The 27,576-nt window shown below is 40.0% G+C and overlaps 1 protein-coding gene across 1 annotated transcript; it reads left to right on the top strand.

The window, feature by feature from the left end:
- LOC126163009 (transcription elongation factor SPT5) lies at positions 1-26,787 on the top strand. The gene is made up of 2 exons (XM_049919872.1): positions 1-192; positions 21,732-26,787. The coding sequence occupies exon 2, from the start codon at positions 21,743-21,745 to the stop codon at positions 25,325-25,327; it is 3,585 nt and encodes a 1,194-aa protein (XP_049775829.1). The 5' UTR covers positions 1-192; positions 21,732-21,742; the 3' UTR covers positions 25,328-26,787.
- Positions 26,788-27,576: the final 789 nt, after the last annotated feature.

The following is a 27,576-nucleotide window of genomic DNA, read 5'->3' as shown; positions in this document are numbered from 1 at the left end:
TCCGTTGTAAATGGATACCGTATGGTTATTGTAAGGTAACATGAAAATACGTGGTGTTTTGTGAAAACCTGCAATAATTTGAAGAGAAGTGAATCGCTGTCCCATACATTAAATTCGTGATTTCTAATAATCGAAGGATAAGCGCTAAAAGTGATCCGTGTTAACTGGAGGATCTATTGTGACATAAGGAAGGTAGGCTGAATTAATGATATTAAATTTGACGTTCGTTTTCGTTCTAGGACTCTAAAAGTAACAACTGTTAACAATAGACACTAAAATAAAAGCAAACACCCAGATCTGTTTTCATTCTTTCGCAGTATAAGTTATCGATCAAGCAATCAAGTCTACATTATTTATGTAGGGCGATTGTTTATTTGGTGCATGTGTCATTTGATAAGCTTCGGACCTCCATTCAGTATTTTCGAAACGTTCCAAGAGTAGGTGAACGACTGCTTTGTGTTGCGATATGGAATAGATTTGGCACATAGTAACACCGTAACTTGGAATTACTAGAAGTGTCAATATTTTCATGTATTGTTAAATATTCGTGTGACGGAGAAAGGCAGCCGTGTTCGAGACATTCTTTTTATGTAAGGAAAGAAAATTGAGCTTTGTAAGCATCATCCAACGAAATAAGGCTTTTGTAGGGTGTGTGGTGTATCAACAGGTCAACTGCTTGTCAGTTCATTGTGATCGAGATTGAATTCAGGTAGTGAAAGTAATATTACATCAGCATTAGTATCAAAGAGAATAAATAGCTGAATCTGATAAGAAACTATAATTGTTTACTTGGGTGAATATATTAGGTCATTACATGCTAGGCAGTCCAGTGTTGCCCGCCTTACTGCCGATTATATCTAGATGTATGGAAGTTTCGTGTCATAGGTTATTATTGGCTGTTGATATTAGTCTTCTCCGTTTAAGAACCGCGTAAGTCATACTTGTCGAATTTCTGATACTAGGATGGTAAAGGTTTTTTCATTTTTGAGTCGCTATCTTTCATCGAATTGGCAAATATGCCTACATCCTTGATAGTTAGTACATTGGTTCATTAGTGTGAATGATGTGAGGCATAAAAGTTTTATGATAGTTGACAGTAGACGTATTCACTTCTTGGGGAAAAAAAATTCTTCAGGCAATCCCATCTCAGTGAAAACGTTCAAGCGTCAGGTGAAGTGATTTCCCGAAGTACTTGTTATAAAGAGTTTGTTTGCTGTTAGTGGATGTGGGGCGAGATAGAGACAAATTTTGCTACAGAAAATTTTAACTTCATATTTTGCAGTTTGAACCAATGCTCAGTCCTTCAACATGCATTAGTAACCACTCATTTTGCTGTACAAGACGTCGTACTTTTGTTTGACTTTGTTTCCATATATCCTCATCATTTTCGATGATACAGTCATGTAAAATTTCAGAAATGAAGAAACACAGTTGTTCACTTTCTGCTTAATCCTGTTTTGTAATTGTAAAATGTGTTTTAACGGGAAGAGGAATTGCGTTATGCACAACCGAGCTCTTGTTTGAATATAGAACAAAACTTTGCTTGAGTCACGTTGTAAGTTCCGATTTAGACAGTACCAAACTGTAGCTCTGTCAGAGACAACCACAGCGTTTATAGAGTTTCTGAGGGAATGATTGAAACAATACACAAACTCATTAATCATGAGATTTATTGTTTAAGGGGAAAATCCTGAGTAAAGTTTGTGTGACACGGAAAATCGAGTGATAAACTTTTTTTGAGGATGACGAAACTTTGTTCACGTTGTAATACTAGGATACAATTTTAAGGGCAAAAAGGGGTTGTCAAACAATCTGGAAGTGCTGTTCATTGGTTGTGGAATACGTTTACCTCTCAAAATTGACGTTTCCAAATTCTGTTGGGCAACCTTAGACCTAAACAATGTTTTGCTGTTAAAAAATCCTTTGGATTACATTCTTTATGTGTTTGTGCCATTTATAGAATTGACAAAAACTTTTATGCTTGAATAAAAAGGTTGCATTCTTCATGATTGTGATTGCTGTGAAGGAAAAACTAGGAAATAACAAAGGATTTGATATCAGGCATCAGCAGTGACTACTACATCCAGAATGGCAACCACAGCATCATATATCCAACTCTGAATAGAAACAATTTTTGACATAAAAAAAAAAATCCAAGTTTCAGTAATGTCAGAATCAATATGTTACTTAAGAGACATCCACAGGAATTCGTAGTATTTGTGTGGAACATATAGGCTCTTCTCTGTCAAATAAGAAATAAAGACAAAGATTAAACAAAAATGCAACTCACATTAAATGTGACAAATCCTCCAGGAATGGCATACATTTATTACCACTATTGTGAATGAATTTGTAGATGTTAGGTAAAGTGACATACCATTCCATTACCAGCAAATCATGAAATAGTGGTATCTACAGGGGATAGGAGTTGCAAAACATGCTGGTATTGATGTACTTTACATATATAGCTAAAATGAGAATCACTACACCCACAACCATGAAAATAAAGTATTCACAAAGAAAAAAAAAACCAAATCACACATAATTATGAAATGTCATGGGGTATCAGTTACTTGTTTACCTGTAAACATAAAATGAAATCCAATACTAAACACTTATGAGTATATCCATAAAAAAAACTGCAGAAGTTGTTTGACAACAAACATACCTATAAATAGGTACTTTAGTATAAAAAAAATCCAGATTATTGAAAAATAAATATCAACAGACAAACTGAATGAAAAATGTATACAAGCAAATGAAATTCCTATCCCCATCTATTACCTTCACCCCCCCCCCCCCCCCCAAAAAAAAAGAGAGAGAGAGAGAGAGAGAGAAGATCCTAAGTAACAAGCAATAAATTTTCTGGAGCAAATTAGCCTTCAACTCTCTCAAGAAAGATCTACTCCTGATGGCTAAACTTCGTCGTGTATCTCGCAAAGCAACTAACAGAGAACAAATGCCCGTAAGCTGAGCTTTCTGTGACACCATCTTCAGGAAATCATTCTACCTGAACTGGCAATGTTTTTTTCTTGGTGTAATTTTATGTTGAATTTGAGGATTGCTGGTGTGGTGTATACTATATCAGCACTCTTAAAAAACTTATGCTATCCAAGCTGTAGAACTAATGTACTAACTTTCAGGAATATAGCTTAACTGCTCAATAAAAGACATCAACCCCATCATAACAAAAACTTTTGCATCCTCTTTACTAAATTTAGACAACCTGGTCTGAAGGGTCTCCTAAATATTGAGTATTGAATATTGAGAATTGAATTTGTGGAGTTACCTAAGACAGGTAAACACCAAATTTAAACAGCACCTTAAGTGGTAAGGTGGGATAATTTCTTAAAGAACCACATAACATGGAATTGACCCTCTTATAACTTACTTTACTAATGTTTTGTGCCAGTCATTTCTATTAAAGTTCACCCCTTGTTCAGGTTCACTCCCTGTCCTCTAGAGAAGTATTACAAGTGAGAGCTTGTATTGACACCTAGAGACTGGAGTTTCAAGACAGCAGTGTGGAACTTCTCTGTAGAAACTTGAATTGGGTCATTCCATGTGAATTCAACCAATTTGAGAAAATGTTCCAGCTGATAGTCTCAGATTTGGCTGAAATTTAGCACACCAATGCTACCAAGTGTAGAACACTCATGTACAAAATTTTAAGTTCCCCTGCCAATTAGTTACAGAATTGTAACTTGTGAAAGAAGGTGGCGTTACCCGGAAATTGCAACCCACATCTGGCAATCTATCTTCAGACCCAACTTCAGGTCTTAATAACTTTGGAAATATTCCACACAGTCCAGTGAAATTTTTACAAGCCAGTAACATCCACTTGGAGAACACACTCTATGAATCAAAACACCAACAACACATTTCTGAGGGAAAATAATAAATTCCAAAATGTGATTAAAAAAAATGTACTACGTTAAAAGGTACATATTGTAGGTGCCCTCTATGCCAAATATAAACCACTCAAAAAGGGTATAAATTTTTTTGTGGTAAGCTTAATGTGGCCTAAACACACACAAAACTCATCTTGCCTGTATCAGTCACACAAACAGAGTTACATGCACACGAAAATACAAAAATTTGAAAAATTACCTGAAAACATGGCTTTTCTAAGTGTGATAGCACAAAAGGGACAAGTGATATCCAAGCCAAATTTCAAACCCTGCATAAGTAGACCATATTATAATATGTGGCAAAATTTCAACTTGTTATTGCAAGGCATTTGTGTACAATAAAAGTTGACAGAGATGTATTTGGTTACATTTCTTTTAACACGATTTAACAAGTAATAGTGATGATGCAGACAGCTTGTTTCAGATAAAGCTGCAGCAATTTTTGGGAACCATTAGGCAACAGAAAGTTAAACAATGGTAGTTTTCAAGGACAGAGTGAGTCATAGTTAGGCAGGAACAACAAAGAAAACAAGCAACAATTACAGGTTACTCATGTTTTTAAGATTCTAGTTCAGACTGGTCAGTACTGTTGTGGAATGTCAGTATGGAGGCAGAAGAGTGTACTAGTGGTGCTTTTGTTCAAACAAGTTGCAGTATTGGTTGAGCACAAGCATCTGAATGTCATAAAACAACATATGAAACAAAATGTGGCATTTGTTTTGTACTGTATGATCTGGATGAATCGGACCAAGATTTGTTGCTATGGAGGACCGGCATACACCCTGTGAGCACAAGAAGTACAGTTCCAGGAAACTTAAGTGTTTGTGATCATCATATGAAAGTGGTTCTGGATAAGTATTCTTTCCTACAAAGAAGTTGTTCTGATCCATTTCGGATTCATAAGAAGACGGTGAAGTGTAGACTCAGAGAAATTGATATAAAATCAGTATTGAAAGTGAATCAGTGCATGGGACTTAACATGAAACCAGGACAAAAGTTATGTTCCAGGTGTGTTACACTGCTAAAAAATGAAGAATATTCTGATAATTTACATGAGAGTGATGAAGAGTATCTGCCACTTACAACCACAGCAGATGAGCAATTAAATACTTCAGTGACAGCTTTTGGTTTCTCCCCCATGAAGACACACAAAGTTGAAAAAAGAGGCAGGCCCAGCTATGGTAGAAGAAAAATACAAGAAGCTCAAATGAAATTAAAACACAAAATAGCTGACACACTAATGGTGGAAGAAGAAGAACTATCTGCTCCAAAAGAACAGAAATTGTGCCAGAAATGCTCTGATTTGGACAAAATTGTGCATGACTTGAAAGAAAAATGTGCCATATCCACACGCCACAAAAAGTAGCTATTCTTGCCCTTTCACCTACAAGCTGGTCTATTGACTACACTGCAAAGGAATTCAATGTTTCTACATATATGGTAAAGCAAGCTTGGAAAATAAAAGCAACCCAAGGAGTGCTTCCACAACTTCAGCAGGCTCAGGGTAAGCAGTTGAGTTCAGAAGTAAAGGTGCTAGTGTCAGAGTTTTATGAAAATAATGACTACAACCAAATAATGCCTGGAAAAAAAGACTATGTAACGGTGAAAATGGGAAATTGCCTGGAAGAAAAAAAAAGACCATGTAACGGTGAAAATGGGAAATGTACGTGTACAGATGGAAAAAGACTGTTGCTGTGCAACATATCAGAACTATATGTAGAATTCAAGGAGAGGTATCCCAACACGAAAGTAGGTTTATCATCTTTTTTCAATCTTCGGCCAAAATGGGTTGTGCCTGTAAGTGCAAGGGACACACACAATGTTTGTGTATGTGAGACCCATCAAAATGCTAAGCTGATGTTTGCTGCTATAAAGGATTCTGGTCTGGATTACAAAGGTGCAGTGAAGCTGCTAGTGTGTGACATCAGTGCCTACCAGTGCATGATGCATAGGTGTGAAGTGTCCTGCTAAGGCAAATCTTGCAGAACACATGAATAACAACCTGTGTGGTGAACTTTATGCAGGACGATGAACTTGTTTCTTATAAACAATGGACATACATGGATCGCACAAGTCTTGAAACAAAGCAAAGTACAGTGGAAAATTTTGTTGAAATGTGTTGTCAAAAAACAGACAAACTGACCACACACAGCAACAGCACAGTCTGCTTATCTCCAGTTTTGTAAGGATAATTTGAAACAAGATGAAATTGTAGTAATACTAGACTTTTCTGAAAATTATGCATTTATAGTTTGAGATGCCATCTGAGGATATCATTGGGACAACAGTCAAGCAACTCTCCAGCCATTTACGATTTACTATAGAGGTGAATCAGGTGATGTGTCTGTCATGAACCTGTGCAGTTTTAGTGACTGTTTAATTCACGATGCCATTGCAGTTCATGCCGACATTCGCACTGTCATGGCATATGTGAAAAACAAGCTGCCTCACATACATTTTGCAAAATACTTCAGTGATGGGGCAGCTAGGCAGTACAAAAACTGTAAAAATCTCAAAAATTTATGCATGTACTACCATGATTTTCAGATTCACGCAGAATGGAATTTTTTTGTAACAAATCATGGTAGAAATGTATGTGATGGTATTCATGCTACCATTAAGCGCATGGCAACATGAGCTACTCTGCAGCACCCTACAGAAGGTCACATTCTAACACCTCTTCAATTATTTACCTGGGTACAGAAAAATATCTCTGGCATACAATCATTCTGTTTCGAAAGATGAGGTGAAATCAGTCCAAGAGTTGCTAAAAAGCAGACTAGAACACGTTAAAACTATTTCAGGCACAAGGAGCCATCATCACTTCTCTCCAGCAGTCTCTGACAATCTGCAGATGATCAGACTGTCCGGTTATAACTATAGGTTCATGCACAACATGTGTCTTTGCAGTGTGTCTTGACTCAGGATTCAGAAGCAAAAGCAGCAACATACAACCAGGTTGCTATGTTATTGCTATTTATGATGACAAATGGTACTTAGGATGTGTTGCAGAGTGCTGTGAAGCAGAAGGTGATGTATTTGTGAACTTCATGGCACCAGCAGGACCAGCAAGATCATTTCATTGGCCACGTTTGGCAGACAGGTGTTGGATTCCTTTTGAACATATTCTTATGACAGTTCCAGTTCCTACCACAGTGTCAGGAAGACAGTACAATTTGCCACTCAATGTACAGAGTGCAGTAGCTAAAGTGTGAGAGAACTTCTGTTCGAAGCACAATCAACTGGTTTTTAGCAGTTAAGGTGCAGTGAACATTAATGATAGGTTGCATTAATCTGTCTATATGTTGTTGCTTAGTGATTAAACAGTTGTGGGAGAGGATAAGAAAAGGCAGAACAGTTTATGATATGTTTTTACAAAATTGTGTTGTGGAACAATGGCCACATCACCAAATACATCTGTCAACTTCCATTGTACACAAATGTCTTACAATAACAAGCTGAAATTTTGAGATATATATTATTATGGCCTACTTATGCATTGTGTGAAATCTGGCTTGGATACCACTTGTCTCTTTTTTGCTACCACACTTCGAAAATCCATGTTTTTCAGGTAATTTTTCAAAATTTACTATTTTTGTGTGCATGTAACTCAGTTTTTGTGACTGATATGGGCATGATGAGTTCTGTGTGTGTTTAGGCCACATTAAGCTTACCACAAAAAAATTTATACCCTTTTTGAGTGAATTATATTTGGCATAGAGGGCACCTGCAATATGTACCTTTTAATGTATTACATTCTTTTAATCACATTTTGGAATTTTTTATTTTCCCTCAGAAATATGTTGTTGGTGTTTTGATTCATGGAGTGGGTTCTCTAAATGGATGTTACTGGGTTGTAAAAATTTCACTGGACTGTGTGGAATAGTTCCAAAGTTATTAAGACCTGAAGTTGGGTCTGAAGATAGATCGCCAAGTGCGGGTTGCAATTTCCGGGTCACGCCACCTTCTCTCACAAGTCATAATTCTGGAACTAATTGGCAGAGGAAACTAATACATTGCACACTAGTGTTCCACACATGGTAGAATTAGTGTACTGAATTTCAGTCAAATCTGAGACTATGATCTGGAGCCCCTGGTTGAACTGACGTGGAATGACCCAATTAGCATATACCACAGATTGAAATAAGTAAATTTGTGGGAACGTAGTCTTCCCCAGTGTATCCAACAATGTTGATGGAAAACTTTTGGGTTGATGACAGTGTTGAAAAGTAGTAATGTTTGAATGAAAGTCATAGTCATCTTCTTTTGGTGAGAAATACTCGTGTATTTTGAATGTACCTGGTACATGGATATTCAGTATTTTTTTCATGTTGTTGATTATTGTATGTTGTTATTGATGGTTTTAATATTCGTTTTATACTGTGTTCAGAAAGGGGGAAGGAGGTGTGGGTGGTTGGAACCTTATACATGCAAGGAAATCGCTTCAGCTTTAATACATGCCTCATCTTGTGATCATATTTTATTCTAATCATGTGAAATAAATCTGAATTATTAAGTGTAACTAGTATGTAATTCAGGGTAAAGTCAGGCGTGTTAACATGTCAGAGTAAACAAGTTGATTTGATGTGATAATATTGTTACTTTGTGTTGACTGCTGATTTCATTTGAACAAATGACATCTTTTGTTCTATTGTAAGCTTCAGTTATTTGAAAAGTAGAAGATTATAAGTGGAATTCACTGAGGTACCCTGCTCTTCAACAGTACCATGACTGATACATATATTTCAATTCTATATTTTTTATCAAATTAAAAATTACCTAACTTAACATTGAATCATTATTTTCTAATGAAAATGTTTTATTAATTGCTGATTACATGGAAGTATGAGTATTCGTAGTAAAATTTGTACGTAAATGCAGGACATCAGCTAGAAAACAAAATACTTTTCTATTCCTAGGTATTACAAATAAGTAAAAACACAGTAGCCTATTGTAAACAATAATATTAAACAATGGAAAATCTGGGATGTATTTAACAACAGTGAAATATAATAGACTGCTACTCACTACATAGAAGAGTCTTTGAATGGCAGACAGACACGTGTAAAGTACCTTTGACAGTAGACTTTATTGTTGTTAAAAATTGTTTGAATGGCAGACAGACACGTGTAAAGTACCTTTGACAGTAGACTTTATTGTTGTTAAAAATTGTTTTATATGTGTTTATCATTCAATGGTAACACATTTCTCATAATGGTACCAGATTTTAATTCATTACGAATAGCCCCATTTTCATGTGACATGATAAAAAGATTGTACTCTTAATTTAAAAAATTAATGTTATAATTTAATTCACATCTTCATTTGATGATAAATATAAAATTCAAATAGAAGTGAAAAAGGTTTGTCTGCAACCTTCCAGTCACAAGACTAGAATGGTACATGTACTGTGGATGGTCTGTTTGGAAAAAAACTTTTAAGTTTTTTATACTTCACAACAGTTTTTTTGTTTTCCTTAAGTATTTTGGAAAAGTACATCTTTCTGACTTAGGAAATTGATATATGGACATTGACCTTAAAAAATTTGAGCATGAAGAAACTCAAAAGGGGTCAAGCCGCAAGGCCCCTAGTGAGACATTTTCTCTCCATGTCTGAGGTTAGTTTATTATTGCCATATTTTCACCCATTAGCCTTTCCCTTACATCTCTTTGTAGTAGCACTCCTTCGCTGTCCTGTCATTCATCCTTATTACAAGTGCATTTATGGTGATTGAATCTAACTGTAACATCACTAGCTCTTGCCCCGAGAGTCTTGCCACTCTTGGTGGGTTCGTGCTTGGCTACCACGGGGCCCTTCTCCTATCCTTCCTCCATTTCGGCATTTGGCGTTCCTCTTTTACTTCGACCTCCCTGTGCGCTCCAGAAGGCCAGCCCATGTGTCTAGTGCACAACCGGTGACTGGGTAACTTGTAACTCCCAGCTCCGGGTCAACAGGTAGGGATCGCATGTACCCCCTGGTACAGGCCAGGCCCAGGGAGGAGTGATTGCGTGAGCTGTTACCTTCCCAAATTTCTGATTGGTCCTTCCGCCAGGTGTTAAAGAGGTGTGACCTGAGGTGGAAACAATTACCTAAAGCGCGTGCACCACCTTGTGAAGGGGCTCCTCACTTGGAATGAGCGCACCATCGGAGACACTGGCAATCATGGGGGATTTTCTTGCAATGAGCCATTCCTCTTCACAATTAATGTCAGTGAAACGTAAATGAGGGTACCAATTCAAAGATCCTTTAAGCTGCACCACGGTTCCACATTTCACATACTGAAGACAGTCAGTCCATCACAACAGTAAATCAATTTATTATTCAGAAAGGAGTTGATGCCATTGTCGGCCCTGTGAAATCCTGCTCTCGTTTACAGATGGCACTTTGGAGACTACTTCTGATTCTCAAGCACAACAATTGCTTGCTGCCTCGCTTCTCTACAACTATCCTGTTCATGTCAAGGTCCATAGAACTTTGAATTCTTCCCGTGGCGTTATTTAGACTAGGCTGCTCAACAGTCTGACCTAGGCCGGAATCCAATCATACCCCTCTGATCAGGGTTTCATTGCCGTCCATCGGGTGATGAAAAAGGTAGATTCCTTCTCAGTGCCCAAACACACTCTTTTTCTCTACTTTGATAGAGCGGTGCTTCCATCCAAGATCAAAGCAGGCTATGAAATTATCGCATTCCAAATGCGATGCACTGCTATCAGTGTCATCATTTCAACTACACTAGTAAATCTTAGTCGCCGTTTCAACCACACTAGTACATCTTGTCTCCACCCAGGCAAATTAGTAACCTGTGTTAGGGATGTGCACAAGGGCATTTGTCCGCCTCCTCCTCCCCACTGTATCAACTGCAATGGCGGCCATGCAGCCTCCACTCGAGATATCCCATGTATCTTGATGAGCAGGCTGTGTGGAGATCTGGGTAAAGGAAAAAGTGCATTACCTGGTCGCTCATAAGTTATTGGCAAGTTGCAAACCCTGTGTTCAACCGTCTGGCACTTATAGTTCTGTTCTTGCTACACCTCGGTCCATGAAGGACATGGTCACGCAAACATGCAACCTCAACTTCAGCTCTGAGGTTGTGAAATCACCCAGTGTTAAGGTAGCATCGCCATCCCCTTGTCCAGCTGCACAACAAGCCACCGAACTATCATCTCAAGGGGCGAAGCCACCAGCTACACAACCTGCAGGCCGGAAAGGACAGAAGGAGTACTCCTGTGAAGACTGCCTACGTCACGTTCGCAGCCATCGATCCCACAAAGAGGATTTATGGCTGCTTTTAGAATTGCAGCATCCCCTTGTACTCTGCCTTCAGGAAACAAAATTGTATCCTCACAACCGCTTTGAGCTTTCACATTTCTCCCCCATCCATTTTGATCTTCCCCCTGAGGTCGGCATTCCATCTCGTGGGGGAGTCATGCTGCTCATTCAGGATGATGATCATAGTCAACCCATCTCCCTGACTAACCATCTTCAAGCTGTTGCAGTTTGCCTTTTCCTCCCTCACCAGACATTTTCCCTTTGTATCATTTATATCCCTCCATCGTTCAGCGTCACCAGGGCAGTCTTCCTCTAGCTTATTGGGCAGCTACCTCACCTATTTGTGCTTCTCGGTGACTTTAATGTGCATCATCGCCTTTGCGGTTCTCCCAGAACCTGTCAGAGGTACCTTCTTAGCTGCCCTTCATAATCAACTTAACCTCTTCTGCCTTAACACAGGAGCACCCACATTCCTTTCCAACTCCTCACACAGCCAAATGGCAGCTTACTACAGCTGACTGGTGGCTTTACTCCTGCCTGGCAAACTTAGAAGAACAAAATTTCCCCACTTGTGATGACCAGTTGGAATATCTTACAAACGTCATCCTTAACGCTGCTGAATGTTCCATTCCTCGCACTTCCCCTTTACCACACTGTGTCCCAGTCCCTGGGTGGACTGAGGCATGCCGCCATGAAATTGACGCACGGAGATGTGCTCTCCGCGTTTTTAACCATCATCCTATGATGGCAAACTGCATTCTTCATAAACAGATGCGTGCACAGTGTTGTCGCGTTCTTTGGGATAGCAAAAAGGCTAGCTGGATTTCATTCACTAGTTCTTGTAACAGTTCCACCCCTTCCTCTGTTGTGTGGGCCAACCTCCAGCGGCTCTCTGGAACCAAGATCCATTCCCCAATTTCTGGCCTGACTGTAGCGGACAATGTCTTCCTGGACCCTATTGCTATCTCCATCACCTTGGGCCACCATTTTGCGGAAATTTTGAGCTCTTCCCACTATCACCCAGCCTTCCTCCATCTGAAACAAGTGGAGGCGGCTCGGATTATGCCCTTCTCTTCTCAGACTCGTGAGTGCTGCAACACCACCTTTACTATGAGGGTGCTGGATCATGCTCTCAGTTCATCCCTATCCTCGCATCTGAGGACCAGATGCTGTCCACATTCAGATGTTGCAGCACCTTCCTCTTGCAGGCAAGCACTTTCTGCTTAATACGTACAGCCACATGTGGGCAGAGGGCACGTTTCCCAGATGCTGTTGTGAAGCCACTGTCATACCCATACCTAAGCCCACTAAGGACAAACACCTTCCTTGTAGTTACTGCCCCATCTCCATCACCAGGTGTGTTTGCTAGGTGATTCATGCCCGGCTGGTATGGTGGCTCAAGTCTTGCAAATTACTAACCACTGCACAGTGTGGATTTCGAGCACGCCGTTCTGCAGTTGACCATCTCGTCACTTTGTCCATGTCATTAATGGTTTTCTGCGGAAATCCAAGACTTTGGCCATGTTTTTCGATTTGGAGAAGGCCTAAGACTCCTGCTGGAGAACTGGTGTCCTCTGTACTCTCTACACGTGGGGCTTCTGTGGCTGCCTGCCCTGTTTCCTTGAGGAATTTTTAAAAGGCCACATTTCCAATGTACGTGTGGGTTCTGCCTTGTGAGACACTTTTATCCAGGAAAACGGTGTGCCTCAGTGTTCCAGCTTGAGCATCATTCTCTTTGCTATTGCCATTAACCCTATAATGGCCTGTCTTCCGCCGGGTACCTCCCGCACCCTTTTTGTTGACAATTTTGCTATCTATTGCAGTTCTCTGCGGACCTGTCTCATTGAGTGGCATCTTCAGTGATAGCATCATCCTCTTTGCTATTGCCATTAACCCTATAATGGCCTGGCCGGGTACCTCCCGCACCCTTTTTGTTGACAATTTTGCTATCTATTGCAGTTCTCCGCGGACCTGTCTCATTGAGTGGCATCTTCAGTGATGTCTCGGTCGTCTTTACTCATGGAACTTTGACAATGGCTTTCATTTTTCCACTGACAAAACCGTTTGTATGAAATTCTGGTGGCGCAATTGGTTTCCCCCCACCATCTTTACATCTGTTGCTCTTTCATTCGTTGAAACTATGAAATTCTTGGGGCTCATGCTCGATAGGAAGCTCTCTTGGTCTTCCCATGTGTCTTACCCGGCAGCCCGCTGTACGTGGTCTCTCTGTGTGTCCTACGTGTCCTCAATGGTACTTCCGGAGGTGCAAATTGAACCAATCTCCTCCATTTGTACCGGCCCCTTGTCTGTCTGAAACTAGACTAAGGGTGCCTTGTTTGTGTGTCTGCATGTCTGTTCTTGAACGCTGCTCAACACTGTCCACCATCGTGGTATCCATTTGGCCACTGACACCTTTTATACTAGCCCGGTTGAGAGTCTGTATGCCGAAGCTGCTGAACTACCACTGACATACCGCCGTGACTTTCTCCGCTGCAGGTATGTATTCCGTTTGTCTGCCATGCATGGCCGCCCACCCATCCTATGCCTCCTTCTTTTGTGACTCCTTTGATCACCAGTATGGGGTGCGTCCCTCTTCTCTGTTACCTCCTTGAGTCCGCGTTCGGCCCTTGCTCTGGCGGCTTAACTTCACACTACCTGCAAATTTCCTAATGGGTGTGAACCCTTCACCACCTTGGCTTTGTATGGTGTCCCATGTTCACCTTGGCCTTCATTCGCTACCTAAGGAGGACACTACCCAGCCTTGCTCTATCGCCTTCAGTTTCACGAGCTTTGCATGGAACTTTGTAATAGTACCTTTCTGTACATTGATAGCTCTCAGACTGACCATGGTGTTCAGTGTACCTTCGTCCTTGGTGCCGACGTTTTTCAGTATCCGCTTCCGGCGCACTGCTCAGTATTTATAGCCGAGGTCTTTGTACTGTATCAGGCCATGGAGTACATCCGGCAACACAGGTTTCAAGTAGTGTCCTCTGCTCAGACTCGCTCAGTACCCTTCAAAGTCTCTGTACACTGCCCATCCCTTTGTGCAATGGGTCCAGGAAAACTGTCACTTTCTCACTCTTGATGGAGCCACAGTGATGTTTGTGGGTTCCTGGTTATGTCGGTCTGCCAGGAAATGAGGCTGCTGACGCTGCTGCCAAGGCTGCTGTCCTCGTACCTCAGCTCACTAGTTCTATATTCCCTCCGACGATCTCTAGTGTTCTGTAGGTTTGACTTGGGCGTGTATGACCCCAGTTGCTTTTGTGCCCTTAAACAAAACAATCAATCAATCACTAGCTGTGAGTGAACCATCGTACATTGCTGCAGCACACATTCTGCTACAGAATTAAAATTCATTATTTGGATAGTTTGCTATCTGTTAGTGATTTGATGCTTCCTAGTGTTCCAATTTGTCGCTCAAGTTGTCATTTCTTTTGACTGGATTCCAGTTTGTCTCTTTGAAAAAGAATACTTATTTGCTGTTGGCTTACTTATTGGAAATAATTTGTTATTTAACACAAGCTTTCCCTCAGTTGAAACAGTTTATGTTCCATTCAGTATTTATTATTTTACAGTAATTTTTTTCAGTTGCAATTGGAAGGACATTGCAACGTGAAATATTTTGACTCTATTATATCGAATGAATAATGAAAGAAGAATAATTACTGAATAATTACAGAATAATTTTATTTCACGGCATCTTTATCTGGCCACTTCAGAATTGTGTTGTTTATTCTCACCATATGTTTTGTGTGTTGAAGTTATTGACTGGTGGATTTCTCTCTAGTTTAATTATCCAACAGGTTCTTTCAAAGTGCACTCTGGTTACGTATAGGTGGAAATGATTCAAGTAACATTCTCCTGCTTGAATGCAGGCCTCTGTCACTTTATTGAGTTCCAGAAACGATAAAAAATGCCAGGGGTAGTTCCTGCTGTCTGAAGGACTGCCATAATGCACTTATGAAGAATAGGTTCATCCAAAACAGCAGTTGAATAAGCAAGAGACTTAACATGTCCCCACGGGTGAATGTCCAGGGGGCTTATGTCAGGCAGACAAGCTGGTCACGGAATTAGTTCGCCTCTGTGTCTCCATCGCTTAGTAAAATGTGCATTCAGGTGCCTCCAAGCAGGCAGACAATGTGTGGGAGCATCATCGTGCATGAAATACAGTTGTGGCATGTCTTGTAAGCACTAGGCAATGAAGTGCACATGAGATCTGTGTAGTTCCTTCCAATAAGTTTACCTGGAAGGACGTAAGTTCCCAACAAGCAATTGCCAACAATGGCTGCCCAGATATTTGTGGAGAAACTCTGTTGGTGAAGTGACTGGATAGTTGCATGGGAATTTGTCTGCTCATACATGCTGGTTAGCCAAATTCTGGATTCGTACCTAACTGAAAGAGTGCAGAAAGTTGAAATAAGTAGTTCTCATAATATGCAAAGTTCAGCACATTCCTCAAACTGGGGAACTATCAAGAATGGGGTTCCACAAAGGTCAGTCTTGGGTCCTTTGTTGTTCTTAATATATATTAATGACTTGCCATTCTATATTCATGAAGAGGCAAAGTTAGTTCTCTTTGCTGATGATACAAGTATAGTAATCACACCTGACAAACAAGAATTAACTGATGAAATTGTCAATACTGTCTTTCAGAAAATGACTAAGTGGTTCCTTGTAAACGGACTCTCACTGAATTTTGATAAGACACAGTACATACAGTTCCGTACAGTGAATGGTATGACGCCATTAATAAATATAGACCTTAATCAGAAGCATATAGCTAAGGTAGAATATTCCAAATTTTTAGGTGTGTCCATTGATGAGAGATTAAATTGGAAGAAACACATTGATGATCTGCTGAAACGTTTGAGTTCAGCTACTTATGCAATAAGGGTCATTGCAAATTTTGGTGATAAACATCTTAGTAAATTAGCTTACTACGCCTATTTTCACTCGTTGCTTTCATATGGCATCATATTTTGGGGTAATTCATCACTGAGGAATAAAGTATTTATTGCACAAAAGCGTGTAATCAGAATAATAGCTGGAGTCCACCCAAGATCATCCTGCAGACATTTATTTAAGGATCTAGGGATATTCACAGTAGCTTCTCAGTATATATACTCTCTTATGAAATTTGTTATGAACAACCAAACCCAATTCAAAAGTAATAGCAGTGTGCATAACTACAATACTAGGAGAAAGGATGATCTTCACTATTCAAGATTAAATCTAACTTTGGCACAGAAAGGGGTGAATTATACTGGCACTAAAGTCTTTGGTCACTTACCAAATAGTATCAAAAGTCTGACAGATAACCAACAAGTATTTAAGAAGAAATTAAAAGAATTTCTGAAAGACAACTCCTACTCCATAGAGGAATTTTTAGATATAAATTAAAAAAAAATATTAAAAAAAAATAAAAATAAAAAACACAAAAAAATGAAAGAGTTGTTATATTAACTTAAGTATGTTGTTAAATTAACTTAATTATGTCATGTATTGGAAAATTTGACTCGTTCCACATCATTACGAAATATCGTATTCATGATCCATGGAACTAGTATTAATCTAATCTAATCTAATCTAACCATCTCTTGTGGATGTTGATTCTTCTGTGAATAAAACAACCACTGCAAAGGTGGATGTCATAACTCATTGTTGCAGAAACCACTGACAGAAGGGAGGATAATCTGCAGGAGGCAAGGCTTGTACATGCTGCAGATGGTACAAATATAGTATGTTTTCACGTAATATCTCCAGATTGTCACATATGGTACATTCCTCTGCAGGCCTAACTGCCTTGTGCTGATTCCAGGACTTTCCTCCACATTGTTAAGTAGACCTTCCTCGTCCTCTGATGTACACCTTGGCTGGCTCCACTGCCTGGTGAACATGTGAAAATCCTGTATTAACAGAGGCATCAATGAATTTCTTCTAATGTCTTTCGGTATGGTAATAGCCAGCTGACAAGGCTTCCGCCCCCCACCCCCAATGGTATACTAGAAGTTTGGGTAAGGTAGTATGAGAGACTGCAGTTTACTAAGTTGGTTGGTGTATATACAGACATTTAAGTGCTTATAGTAGAACAGCCTCTAGGTACCACGCCATCACCCCCAAACCTTTCATTTAGTATTTCATCATCTAGTGCATTACTTTGAGTCTTTATCATCATATACCCTCAGGTGTTGCAGATATAATATATTCCATCTCCCACTTCACCATGATACTAAAGGTAGACCTCGGACCCAGAACAGCTACTTGATCTTTGTCATTCCTGTTTGCTTAAATGCCTCCATTTACAGTAGTTCTTGACACGCAGCATTGACTCCAGACATCCTCTGCACAATGTATGACCTGTTTACATACACACTATTAACGACACATTCATTCTTTTAACTCTATTGTAACTGTCTGCATTACTTTTTATAGTAGATAGCATTTCAATTGACACTGCAGTAGAGACATTGCTCCCAATAAGGCTTGCATCTGAATCAGGTGAGTCGTGAAGTAAGTTCAGCCTCACATGATTTGTGTGGAACTCTCCCCTCCTCCTTTTGTAGAAGATACTTCCCAGGAGCCCTCCATGTCTGGCAGGCTTGGCATCCGTGCACCCACTAGTGCAGTTTTCTTTTTACATCACATTGCTTTGTTAATTAAAGATAGGGGTTATTTTAATTTTTTTAGTATTATTGTTGTTTCTTCACTATCAGCAGGCTCCATTTTATATGGAGCATAAGCGCATGGTAATTTTATTTTTATGGTCAGGTCAGGTGGCATTCCTAATTGTTCTATTGGGCACTTTGAAAAATCCACCTTTATTTCTGGTGGATCGCTATCCATTGATTGTAACCACAGCATGTGATCATTTACCTTGTACTACGGTCGCCGTCCAGTGGCGAAACAGGTAACTTTGTAGGGGATGTAACACCTCTATATTAACTATCTCCGAGAGTGCAGTGCAGCAAGCATGGGAGAGTCCTGGTGATAGCCGATATGTGTGGATGGGGCAAGAATTTTTATCTACTGGATTTTTATGAAGATACATATAAGTGTGGAGTGTCTTTTGTGCTTTGATTTAACGCAAACAAATATGGCAATTTTATAACAAGTACATGAAATTCTGTATTTTATGTAATCAGTGAAGTTAATTGTAGTCCCCTCCTCCCCATTATCTTCATCTTTCCCCTTAGATCAGATGAAGCATGATAAGCTTCATCTTTTCCCCTTAGATCAGATGACGTCATGATAAGACTGTTGAAACTGGTCATCTTTGGACAATAAAAGTGTCTGTGCTTTGATTGTGGCATACAAGGTGTGTTCTTCATTTCCGACAAGACAGGTAACCTGTCAGCACGCCATGTGTACCTTACAAAGCTACATACTTAACTGGTAATCAGTATCCTGCACCTGCTAAAAGATATTGAGGCTTATATCATATTGATTCACAGTTTGTTGAAAGGCAGAAGCGCTGTGTTGTCGATAGGCACACCAACAAAGGTACAGAGCTTGGTTAGCTTTCAGAAAGCACTTCCTTTTTGTAGCTGTAGGAAAAAACGCACACACTCAGTTGACTGCCTGTGTGTGTGTGTGTGTGTGTGTGTGTGTGTGTGTGTGTCACTTCCCTACAGATAGAAAAAGGAAGTGCATTCCAAATGCTACCAAAGCTCCGTACCTTTGTTTGTGTGGCTATCGATGACACAGCGCTTCTGCATTGCTTCTGCATTTTGGTGAGTAATCTCCTTTATTCCTAAATAATTTATAATTTTCAACCAGAACTTTCCACACATTATGATTCACAATTTGATTACTTGTGTAAGACTTGTAATTGCTGTCATACATTTTCCTCAGGAAAACGGCACTTGACAAAGCGTGCTGGGTAATAGTAATGTGCTCGAACAACTCTGTACCTATGATTTTCTGGACTCATGCGGACATCTTGTTGTACGAGGAATGCATTCCTGAAGTTTTGCTGTTGAGTTTTCAAACACTGTGTATGTGTGTGGATTGGATCAAGGCTATAAAAATCAGTGGTGGACTTGGTGGTATTCCGCTCCTGCTACCAGGGAAATTTATGGCAGATACACTTTTAGGTATTTATCAGGGATTTCACAAAAAAATTAAATTAAAGCAGCTGAATTGACATTGTATTGTGGTTTCCATGATACTTGCCCACAAACCTTTCTATTAGCAATTTTTTCCAAGAAACATTAGATCCTCCTTAAGTTTGCTTGACTGTTGTGGTAATAATGTGCATCATATTAATTACAAACTCAAATCCCCACCATGCCATCCAGATTTAGGTTTTATGTGGTTTACCTATATCACTTAAGGCAAATGATCAGATAGTTCCCTTCAAAAATCATAACTGACTGGGGAAGGGTGAGGAAGTAAACCAGGGATTATGTACTGTGTCAACTGACTGGGGAAGGATGAGGAAGTAAATCAGGGGTTATGTACTGTCTGCTGATCTCATCATTGCTGTCATGTTATTTCTCATATTGCTGCTTTTTCCTTAAATGTATTGAAAGAATATATAAAATATGAGAGTGTATGTGTGATTAGCCAATAAGTTTTGATTATCACGTGGAAAAAATCAAGCTGTGTTAATGAAACTGGGTGATGCTGTTAGTCCTCCTCCAACATATTCATACTTCAATGCAACAAATTTTTCCCAGTGGTGGATGACTTGACAGAATCGTTGGGTGTAGAAATCTGCAGTTCGCTGTTCCTAATGAAAGAAGAAGCAGTCACTGGGTGCCGTGTGAGAAGAACATGGCAAGATGCGGCAAAATCTGAGGGCCCAAAGAAGCAGCAATGTCTGACTGTATCCCCTGCAGAGTGAGCTGGCCTATTGCCGTGGAGCCAAACACCTCAGACTGCTTCACATGATGCTCCTGTAGCCCCTCAGGAAATAATGGTAGTATGTGCATATGACTGTTTTCTCCTGACAAGTATAATTCATTCATTAGCACCAAGCTATGGCAGTCTACCCCCACCCCACCCCACCCAAAAAAAAAAACTTTGACATCACCTCGCCTGACATCTTTGGCATTGGTGAAGTCACATGTCCACAATTTGCTTTCCTCCTTTGTTTTGAATTCGTAGTGATACACCCAGCACTCATCTATGGTTATTAGGCAGCTAAAGACCTCCTCTGAATGAATTGGCCTGACACAGCTGAGGCATTTTTGCAACTGCTACAGTTCAATTGAGTGAGTGTAGAAATAGCATTGTTCATCTTCAAATGCAGAATTTGATGTAGGGCCTACCACTTGATACTCCACGTTATCAGTAGGCTGTGCCATTTTGTTTTGGCCCCTGTAGCGACATGTTACAGTACTGTGGTGCAACGACTTCAGTGTGTACCATGGCTACAGGCGTGTACGTGCAAACAAACAAGCAAAGAAAATTAACTGCGTAACTATTTGTTTGGGTTTATAATAAATACCTTGACAGCTCATCATAGAAACAAGATAGTGTTATAGTTAGTAAAGTGGTTCTCAACCCGAAGGCTGATTTGAGCAGCGCCTCTGCTTCACTGAGCATAGTCCTAGTGGAGGTGAGGTGCCCTTACCCGTCTCTGACTTTTGAAATGACTTATTGAGCCAATTACAGATACATGTAGTTAAACACAGTTTTTAAATCAGGATCCAACTTGGTTTTTTCTTATTAACAACTCATTCTAAAGGGGATAAAGTGACAATCGACGAAAAAACTTCCAGGGAGGAGGAGGAGATTAGTGTTTAATGTCCCGTCGACAATGAGGTCATTAGACGGAGCGCAAGCTCAGGTGAGGGAAGGATGGGGAAGGAAATCGACCGTGCCTTTTCAAAGGAACCATCCCGGCATTTGCCTGAAGCGAATTAGGGAAATCTCGGAAAGCCTAAATCAGGATGGCCGGAGACGGGATTGAACCGTCGTCCTCCCGAATGTGAGTCCAGTGTGCTAACCACTGCGCCACCTCGCTTGGTAAAACTTCCAGGGGCTGAACTCCGCACTTTTGCTGGCATTTACCTCTTCAGCTACTGTACCAACCCTTGTACAGTTACAAAGAAGAAACTTGTTACATGAGTTGACATAATAGTCCCAGACAGACATGTACGATTTCCATGCAGCAATAAACCAAAATTAATGTGGCTGTCTCAACCTGTAAGTATGATTGTCACCGTGAGAATGTTAGGAACTGTACTGTAACACTAGTGTAGCAGTAATGAAGGTTAACAGTTGAAGCCAAAAAGAGGTGTTTGCTGATGTCACTTGGAATTTTTGTGCTAAGTGGTTGCAGCTTCAGCCTTTGACGGTTTAATGGTAAGGCAGCAAAGGCTACAGATTGTGTGTTGGTAGTGTGTGTCTAATCATAGAGTTTTATGTAGAAGCGTAGCTCTCAGAACAATTTTATTTCCACATGGAATGAGTCTTAGCTCTTTTCGCTTTTGGCTAGAGCCGTGATCGTAATACTTTGCACTAATGACTTATCTGTAGGTATAACAAAAATTAAATAGTTATCTTTTAAGCTAATTAAAACCTTTATTCTTTGATTTGTTTCAGAATCCCATATCATGTCGGATTCTGAAGCCAGCAGTAATTCTTACAATGAGAGCGACCGAGGAAGCAATCAAGGAAGTGATTCAGAAGCTGAAGATGCAAGATCTGATGCTGGAGGTGGAAGTGACGTAGGCTCAGGGGACGAAGATGATGGAAACCAGTCAGATGCAGGCAACCAGTCCGATGTTGGTAACAGGTCAGGTGGTGAGAATGACTCAGATGCTGAAATGCAATCCGATGGCGGTAACCAGTCCGATGACAATCAGTCAGATGCTGGTAATCAGTCAGATGTTGGTAATCAATCAGATGCTGGCAATCAGTCGGATGTTGGTAACCAGTCAGATGGTAACCAATCAGATGCTGATAACCAGTCAGATGATGGAAATGCCTCAGACGATGACCAGAGGTCAGAGAGGTCGGAGAAGTCTGGTCGAAGTCGCCGCTCCACTCGTGATGATGAAGCAGAAGAAGCAGGACCTGGTGAGGAGGAGGAAGAAGTTGAAGATGAGCAGGAGCCAGAAGGAGAAGATCTTAATTCAGAAGAGGAGGAGGAGGAAGATGAAGATGAGTACGATGAAGAGGAGGATGAAGAGGAAGATGACCGACCACGTAAGAAAAAGAAGAAAGATCGTTTTGGAGGATTTATTATTGATGAAGCTGAGGTAGATGATGAGGTTGAAGATGAGGATGAATGGGAGGAAGGAGCCCAGGAAATAGGAATTGTAGGGAATGAATTTGATGAACATGGACCCACAGCTCGTGAGATTGAAGGAAGACGCCGAGGCACCAATCTTTGGGACTCCCAGAAAGAAGATGAAATTGAAGAATACTTACGAAAGAAATATGCTGATGAATCTATTGCTGCCAGGCATTTTGGTGATGGAGGTGAAGAAATGTCTGATGAGATCACACAGCAGACATTATTGCCTGGTGTTAAAGATCCAAACTTGTGGATGGTTAAGTGTCGCATAGGAGAGGAGAAAAACACAGCTTTGCTGCTTATGAGAAAATTTATTGCTTATCAATTCACTAATGAACCCTTGCAGATAAAATCTGTCGTTGCACCAGAGCATGTGAAGGGATATATTTACATTGAAGCTTACAAGCAACCCCATGTGAAAGCTGCTATTCAGAATGTTGGCAATCTTAGGATGGGACAATGGCAACAGCAGATGGTTCCCATAAAGGAAATGACAGATGTTCTAAGGGTGGTAAAGGAACAGATTGGACTGAAACCTAAGCAGTGGGTTCGCCTAAAACGAAGCATATATAGAGATGACATTGCTCAGGTGGACTATGTTGATTTAGCACAGAATCAAGTGCACCTTAAGTTACTTCCTAGGATTGACTACACGAGACTGAGAGGTGCCTTAAGGACTTCACAGCCTGATAATGATTCTGCAAAACGTAAGAAGAAAGTTCGCCCGCCAGCAAAACCATTTGATCCTGAGGCAATTAGGGCTATTGGGGGTGAAGTTACAAGTGATGGAGATTTCCTTATCTTTGAAGGAAACAGGTACTCCAGGAAAGGATTTCTGTACAAAAATTTTACAATGAGTGCCATAGTTGCAGATGGTGTCAAACCAACATTGTCAGAGCTAGAAAAGTTTGAAGAAGCTCCAGAAGGAATTGATATTGAATTACCAACTACAGCATCAAAAGATGATGCAACAACACATTCATTCTCAACAGGAGATAATGTTGAAGTTTGTGAAGGTGAATTGATGAACCTTCAAGGTAAAATTTTGACTATAGATGGCAACATGATAACCGTTATGCCTAAGCATGAGGCACTTACAGAACCTCTGGAGTTCCTAGCATCAGAATTGCGAAAATATTTCCGTATGGGAGATCACGTGAAGGTCATTGCCGGGCGATATGAAGGAGACACTGGCCTTATAGTAAGAGTCGAAGAAAATCGTGTTGTTCTCTTTTCAGATCTCACAATGCATGAACTAGAGGTTCTCCCTAAAGATATTCAGTTGAGTCCAGATATGGCTACAGGTGTTGATTCACTGGGCCAGTATCAATGGGGTGACTGTGTGCAGTTGGATCCACAGACTGTTGGTGTTATCGTCAGATTGGAGAGAGAGAATTTCCATGTCTTAAGTATGCAAGGCAAAGTAGTAGAGGCAAAACCTCAAGCATTACAAAAAAGGAAGGAATCAAGGTATACTGTAGCACTTGATTATGATCAAAATACAATTCAGAGAAAAGATATTGTGAAGGTAATAGATGGGCCTCATGCTGGCCGTGATGGTGAAATAAAACATTTGTATAGAAATTATGCGTTCCTCCATTCGAGAATGTATTTAGACAATGGTGGTATTTTTGTTTGCAAAACACGTCATTTGCAGCTCGCTGGTGGTAACAAAAACTCCAACACATCTGGTGGTTTGGACAGTGGCTTTCCAGGTTTCATGTCACCTCACATATCCTCTCCAATGCATCCAAGTGGAGGTGCTCGTGGTGGGGGTGCGAGAGGTAGAGGTCGTGGCGGTGGTATGAGAAGAGATCGAGAATTAATTGGTCAGACAATAAAAATTACTGGTGGACCCTACAAAGGAAATGTTGGAATTGTTAAAGTTGCAACAGAATCAACTGCCAGAGTTGAGCTGCATTCAACTTGCCAAACCATCTCTGTGGATAGGTCTCACATTGCTGTAGTGGGTGCTCCAACAAGGGACGGTTCATTCTCGTCATACAGCCGAACACCAGCATATGGTGGAGGACAAACCCCTGTATATCGTGACGGCAGCAAAACTCCGATGCACGGCTCCCAGACACCCATATATGATGCAGGTTCTCGCACACCACATTTTGGTGGCATGACACCTTCTCATGATGGGTCACAGACACCAGGAAGATCAGGAGCATGGGATCCAACTATTGCAAATACTCCTCGCCGACCTAATGAGTTTGATAGCTATCCAATTGATGATGCTTCTCCCTCACCCACTTACAATCCCAGTACACCTGCTTATCAGCCAGGAGGTCCACTTACTCCTCAGACACCAGGAACTATGTATGGTTCAGACAATTCATACTCTCCATATCAGCCGTCGCCTTCCCCACCTGGTTATCGTGGCACTCCCTCTGCCTATGTTGCAACTCCAAGTCCTTCAGGCTACACACCATCTCCAACTAGTGGCGTTCAGTATGCCACTCCATCTCCATTGGTTTATAGTCCTGTGACACCAGGAGCAGCATCTCCGTTTAATCCACACACACCTGGTTCTGGCTTAGACCAGCAGCAATTGCAACAAGAATGGCATACAACAGACATTGAAGTGAGGATTAAAGACACACATGAGGATACTGGATTAAGTGGTCAAACTGGTATTATTACTGGAATTTCTGGAGGTATGTGCTCAGTTTTCTTACTTCAGGAAGATCGCACAGTCAACATTTTGGCTGAGCACTTGGAACCAGTACTGCCACAGCAAGGTGACAGGGTTAAAGTTATTTTAGGAGAAGAGCGAGAAGCAGTAGGAAAACTTATCTCTATTGATAATCAGGATGGAGTTGTTAAAGTTGAATCAGGAGATGTGAAGATGCTTCAGCTCAGGTTTTTATGCAAATTGAGAACTATTCACTAAAGCATGTAAGACATACACTTTATCTTCTTTTTCTGTTAATCACATAAACGTAAATCATTTACACACAATTTGCAAAGTTACTGCACTTTGAAATAAGTCATAATAACTTTATTTCTTTATGTTGGACAACTACACATCTTTAGATTATGTAGTTGGGTATGACTTCCCTTCTCAATATAAGTGATAGGGGTTCTTTTTGTTACAATTTTTTGAAACTTAAACTGTAATAGTCAGTAATGGTCTTTCATCAACCCTGAGAGAGGGATATTTGTATGCCAGAACATAAAATAAAAGCTAAAAATTTCAATTTTCTCTTATTATTTGAAAGTGGTGTTAGTCCATTATTATTTCTTGTTCATTTTCTTTACATTCATTCTTTCTTTGAAAATAGGTATATAGAAATGGTGACTATTTTGAATATTCTTAGTCTATGCTTATTTCATCAGTAAGACTTGTCAGTTTCATACCACAGTTAATGAAGTAAAATTTGAAAGTCTCAGATATGAACGTTGAAAAATGGAAAAGCATGTTTTCTAGAATCAACATAGTACCTGAGTGCAGTTATCAAATCATAAACTTATTGCATTTCAAATTACTTGTTTTCGAACTACAAGGCAAAAGGAAAAGAGAATGAGTTATACAAGGATACATGAAAAGTCTGGTTCATAGAAACTTTATACAGCAAGGACTAGGAGACAATTGTATGTGATATTGCCATGTATATATATTCATCCACAGTTTTCTGACATCTTGTCAAAGACTAGAGATAATTAAAGAATAGAAGTATTTGAAAAAGTGTGTGACCAAGGCAGTATGGTAAATGAATAAGTATTTGTACTATTTTATTGAAGTGAAAAAATAGGCTCTGCTAGCCTAAGAGATTTAATATCTTGAGTAGAAAGAAATTAGGTAACAACCAGCTAAGTCCCAATTTTGTGCATTACGATTGTAATACAATACTGAGACTTGTAAGAACAGGCTGGTTGTTTCCAGACATATCTGTTGGCACTTGAAGTAATCATCTGTAATACAATACTGAGACATGAAAGAACAGGATGCTTCTTTCCAGTCATATCGGTTGGCACTTCAAGTATTCATCCCAGATTAGAAAGCTAGCAACATTTTCACATCAATACCAATGGTACTATTTTTTATAGGACTGTTAGAATATTATAGGACCATAATAAGAAGTGACAAATGAGGAACAGCTATGCTATAAGGGGAAATAACAGTCCTGTGAAATTAACTGATTTTTCTGTGAGACTTTGTATTGTTTCCCGAGATTAATGTGATTACTGTGTAAATAAAGTTTATATTTACACATTGACATTTTATGTTAGTTTGTATAAGAATAATTTTGCCAGCTGTATGTTGTGTGTATTTCTGCTCTTGCTCTGTTTTATATGCAAAATGGTATTTAAATTGCAATCTGCATGGTTGAAATAAAGACGTATTTAATACATCTCTGTTTGATATGTTGCATTCTTGAAAAATATTGTGTCATTTTGGCCACTGTAAGTTGTCATTTACCATTCCATTATACTTTGCTTTCCTTGTTAATATCTTTTTCAGTTGCACTATGGAAACTTGTCACCTGTTACCCAACAATTGCATATTTTCAGGGGAATGTGAAACACGAGACCAGATAGAGACAGAAGTCAATATTCTAATTTTATAGAGTATTGGTGATAAGTGAAATGGACAAAAAATTAGTCCTTCCCATGAGAAATTGCACTAGCCTTGTTAATGGCCACCATTTGATGAGAAAGTGTGTGAGCAAGTTTCTTCATGTATACCGTATCCAGCTGAAGCCATTCATTGATTATTATATCCCACAGAGCTACCAAATTGCGGAGATGTTGATTGATAAATTTCACCCACTATCCCAAAAAGTTCTGGACACTATTATCCTGATTTATGTTCACAGTAACCTGAAAGAAAGGGCTCTGTCATGGAGGGGGGAAGAAACACCACGAATCCATACCCAGGATGAACTACACCTTCCACAAGCTGTGGGTTAAATATACCTTTGGGCCAATAAAATTTGGGCAATGCAGCTATGAAATGCTACTTCTTTCACTGATATTTTGACCCGCTATTCACTCTGAGGGTGGCCGGACGATATGTGGCTCAAATATCAGTGGAAGAAGTAGTATTTGCATGGCTGCGTGCCTGAAATTTAATGGATTTCTCATTATGCCATGAGAATTGAAAAATGCATATCAGTGGTATGTTAGTGCACACAGTAT

The sequence above is a fragment of the Schistocerca cancellata genome, chromosome 2 (genome assembly GCF_023864275.1).
Source record: "Schistocerca cancellata isolate TAMUIC-IGC-003103 chromosome 2, iqSchCanc2.1, whole genome shotgun sequence".
NCBI classification, from domain to species: domain Eukaryota; kingdom Metazoa; phylum Arthropoda; class Insecta; order Orthoptera; family Acrididae; genus Schistocerca; species Schistocerca cancellata.
The sequence above is the reverse complement of the archived record's forward strand: the minus strand, read 5'-3'. Positions and strand labels throughout refer to the sequence as shown.

What these genes read in the sequence shown, in the direction of transcription:
- LOC126163009 (XM_049919872.1), top strand. Translation starts at nt 21,743, where the DNA reads ATGTCGGATTCTGAAGCCAGCAGTAATTCTTACAATGAGAGCGACCGA.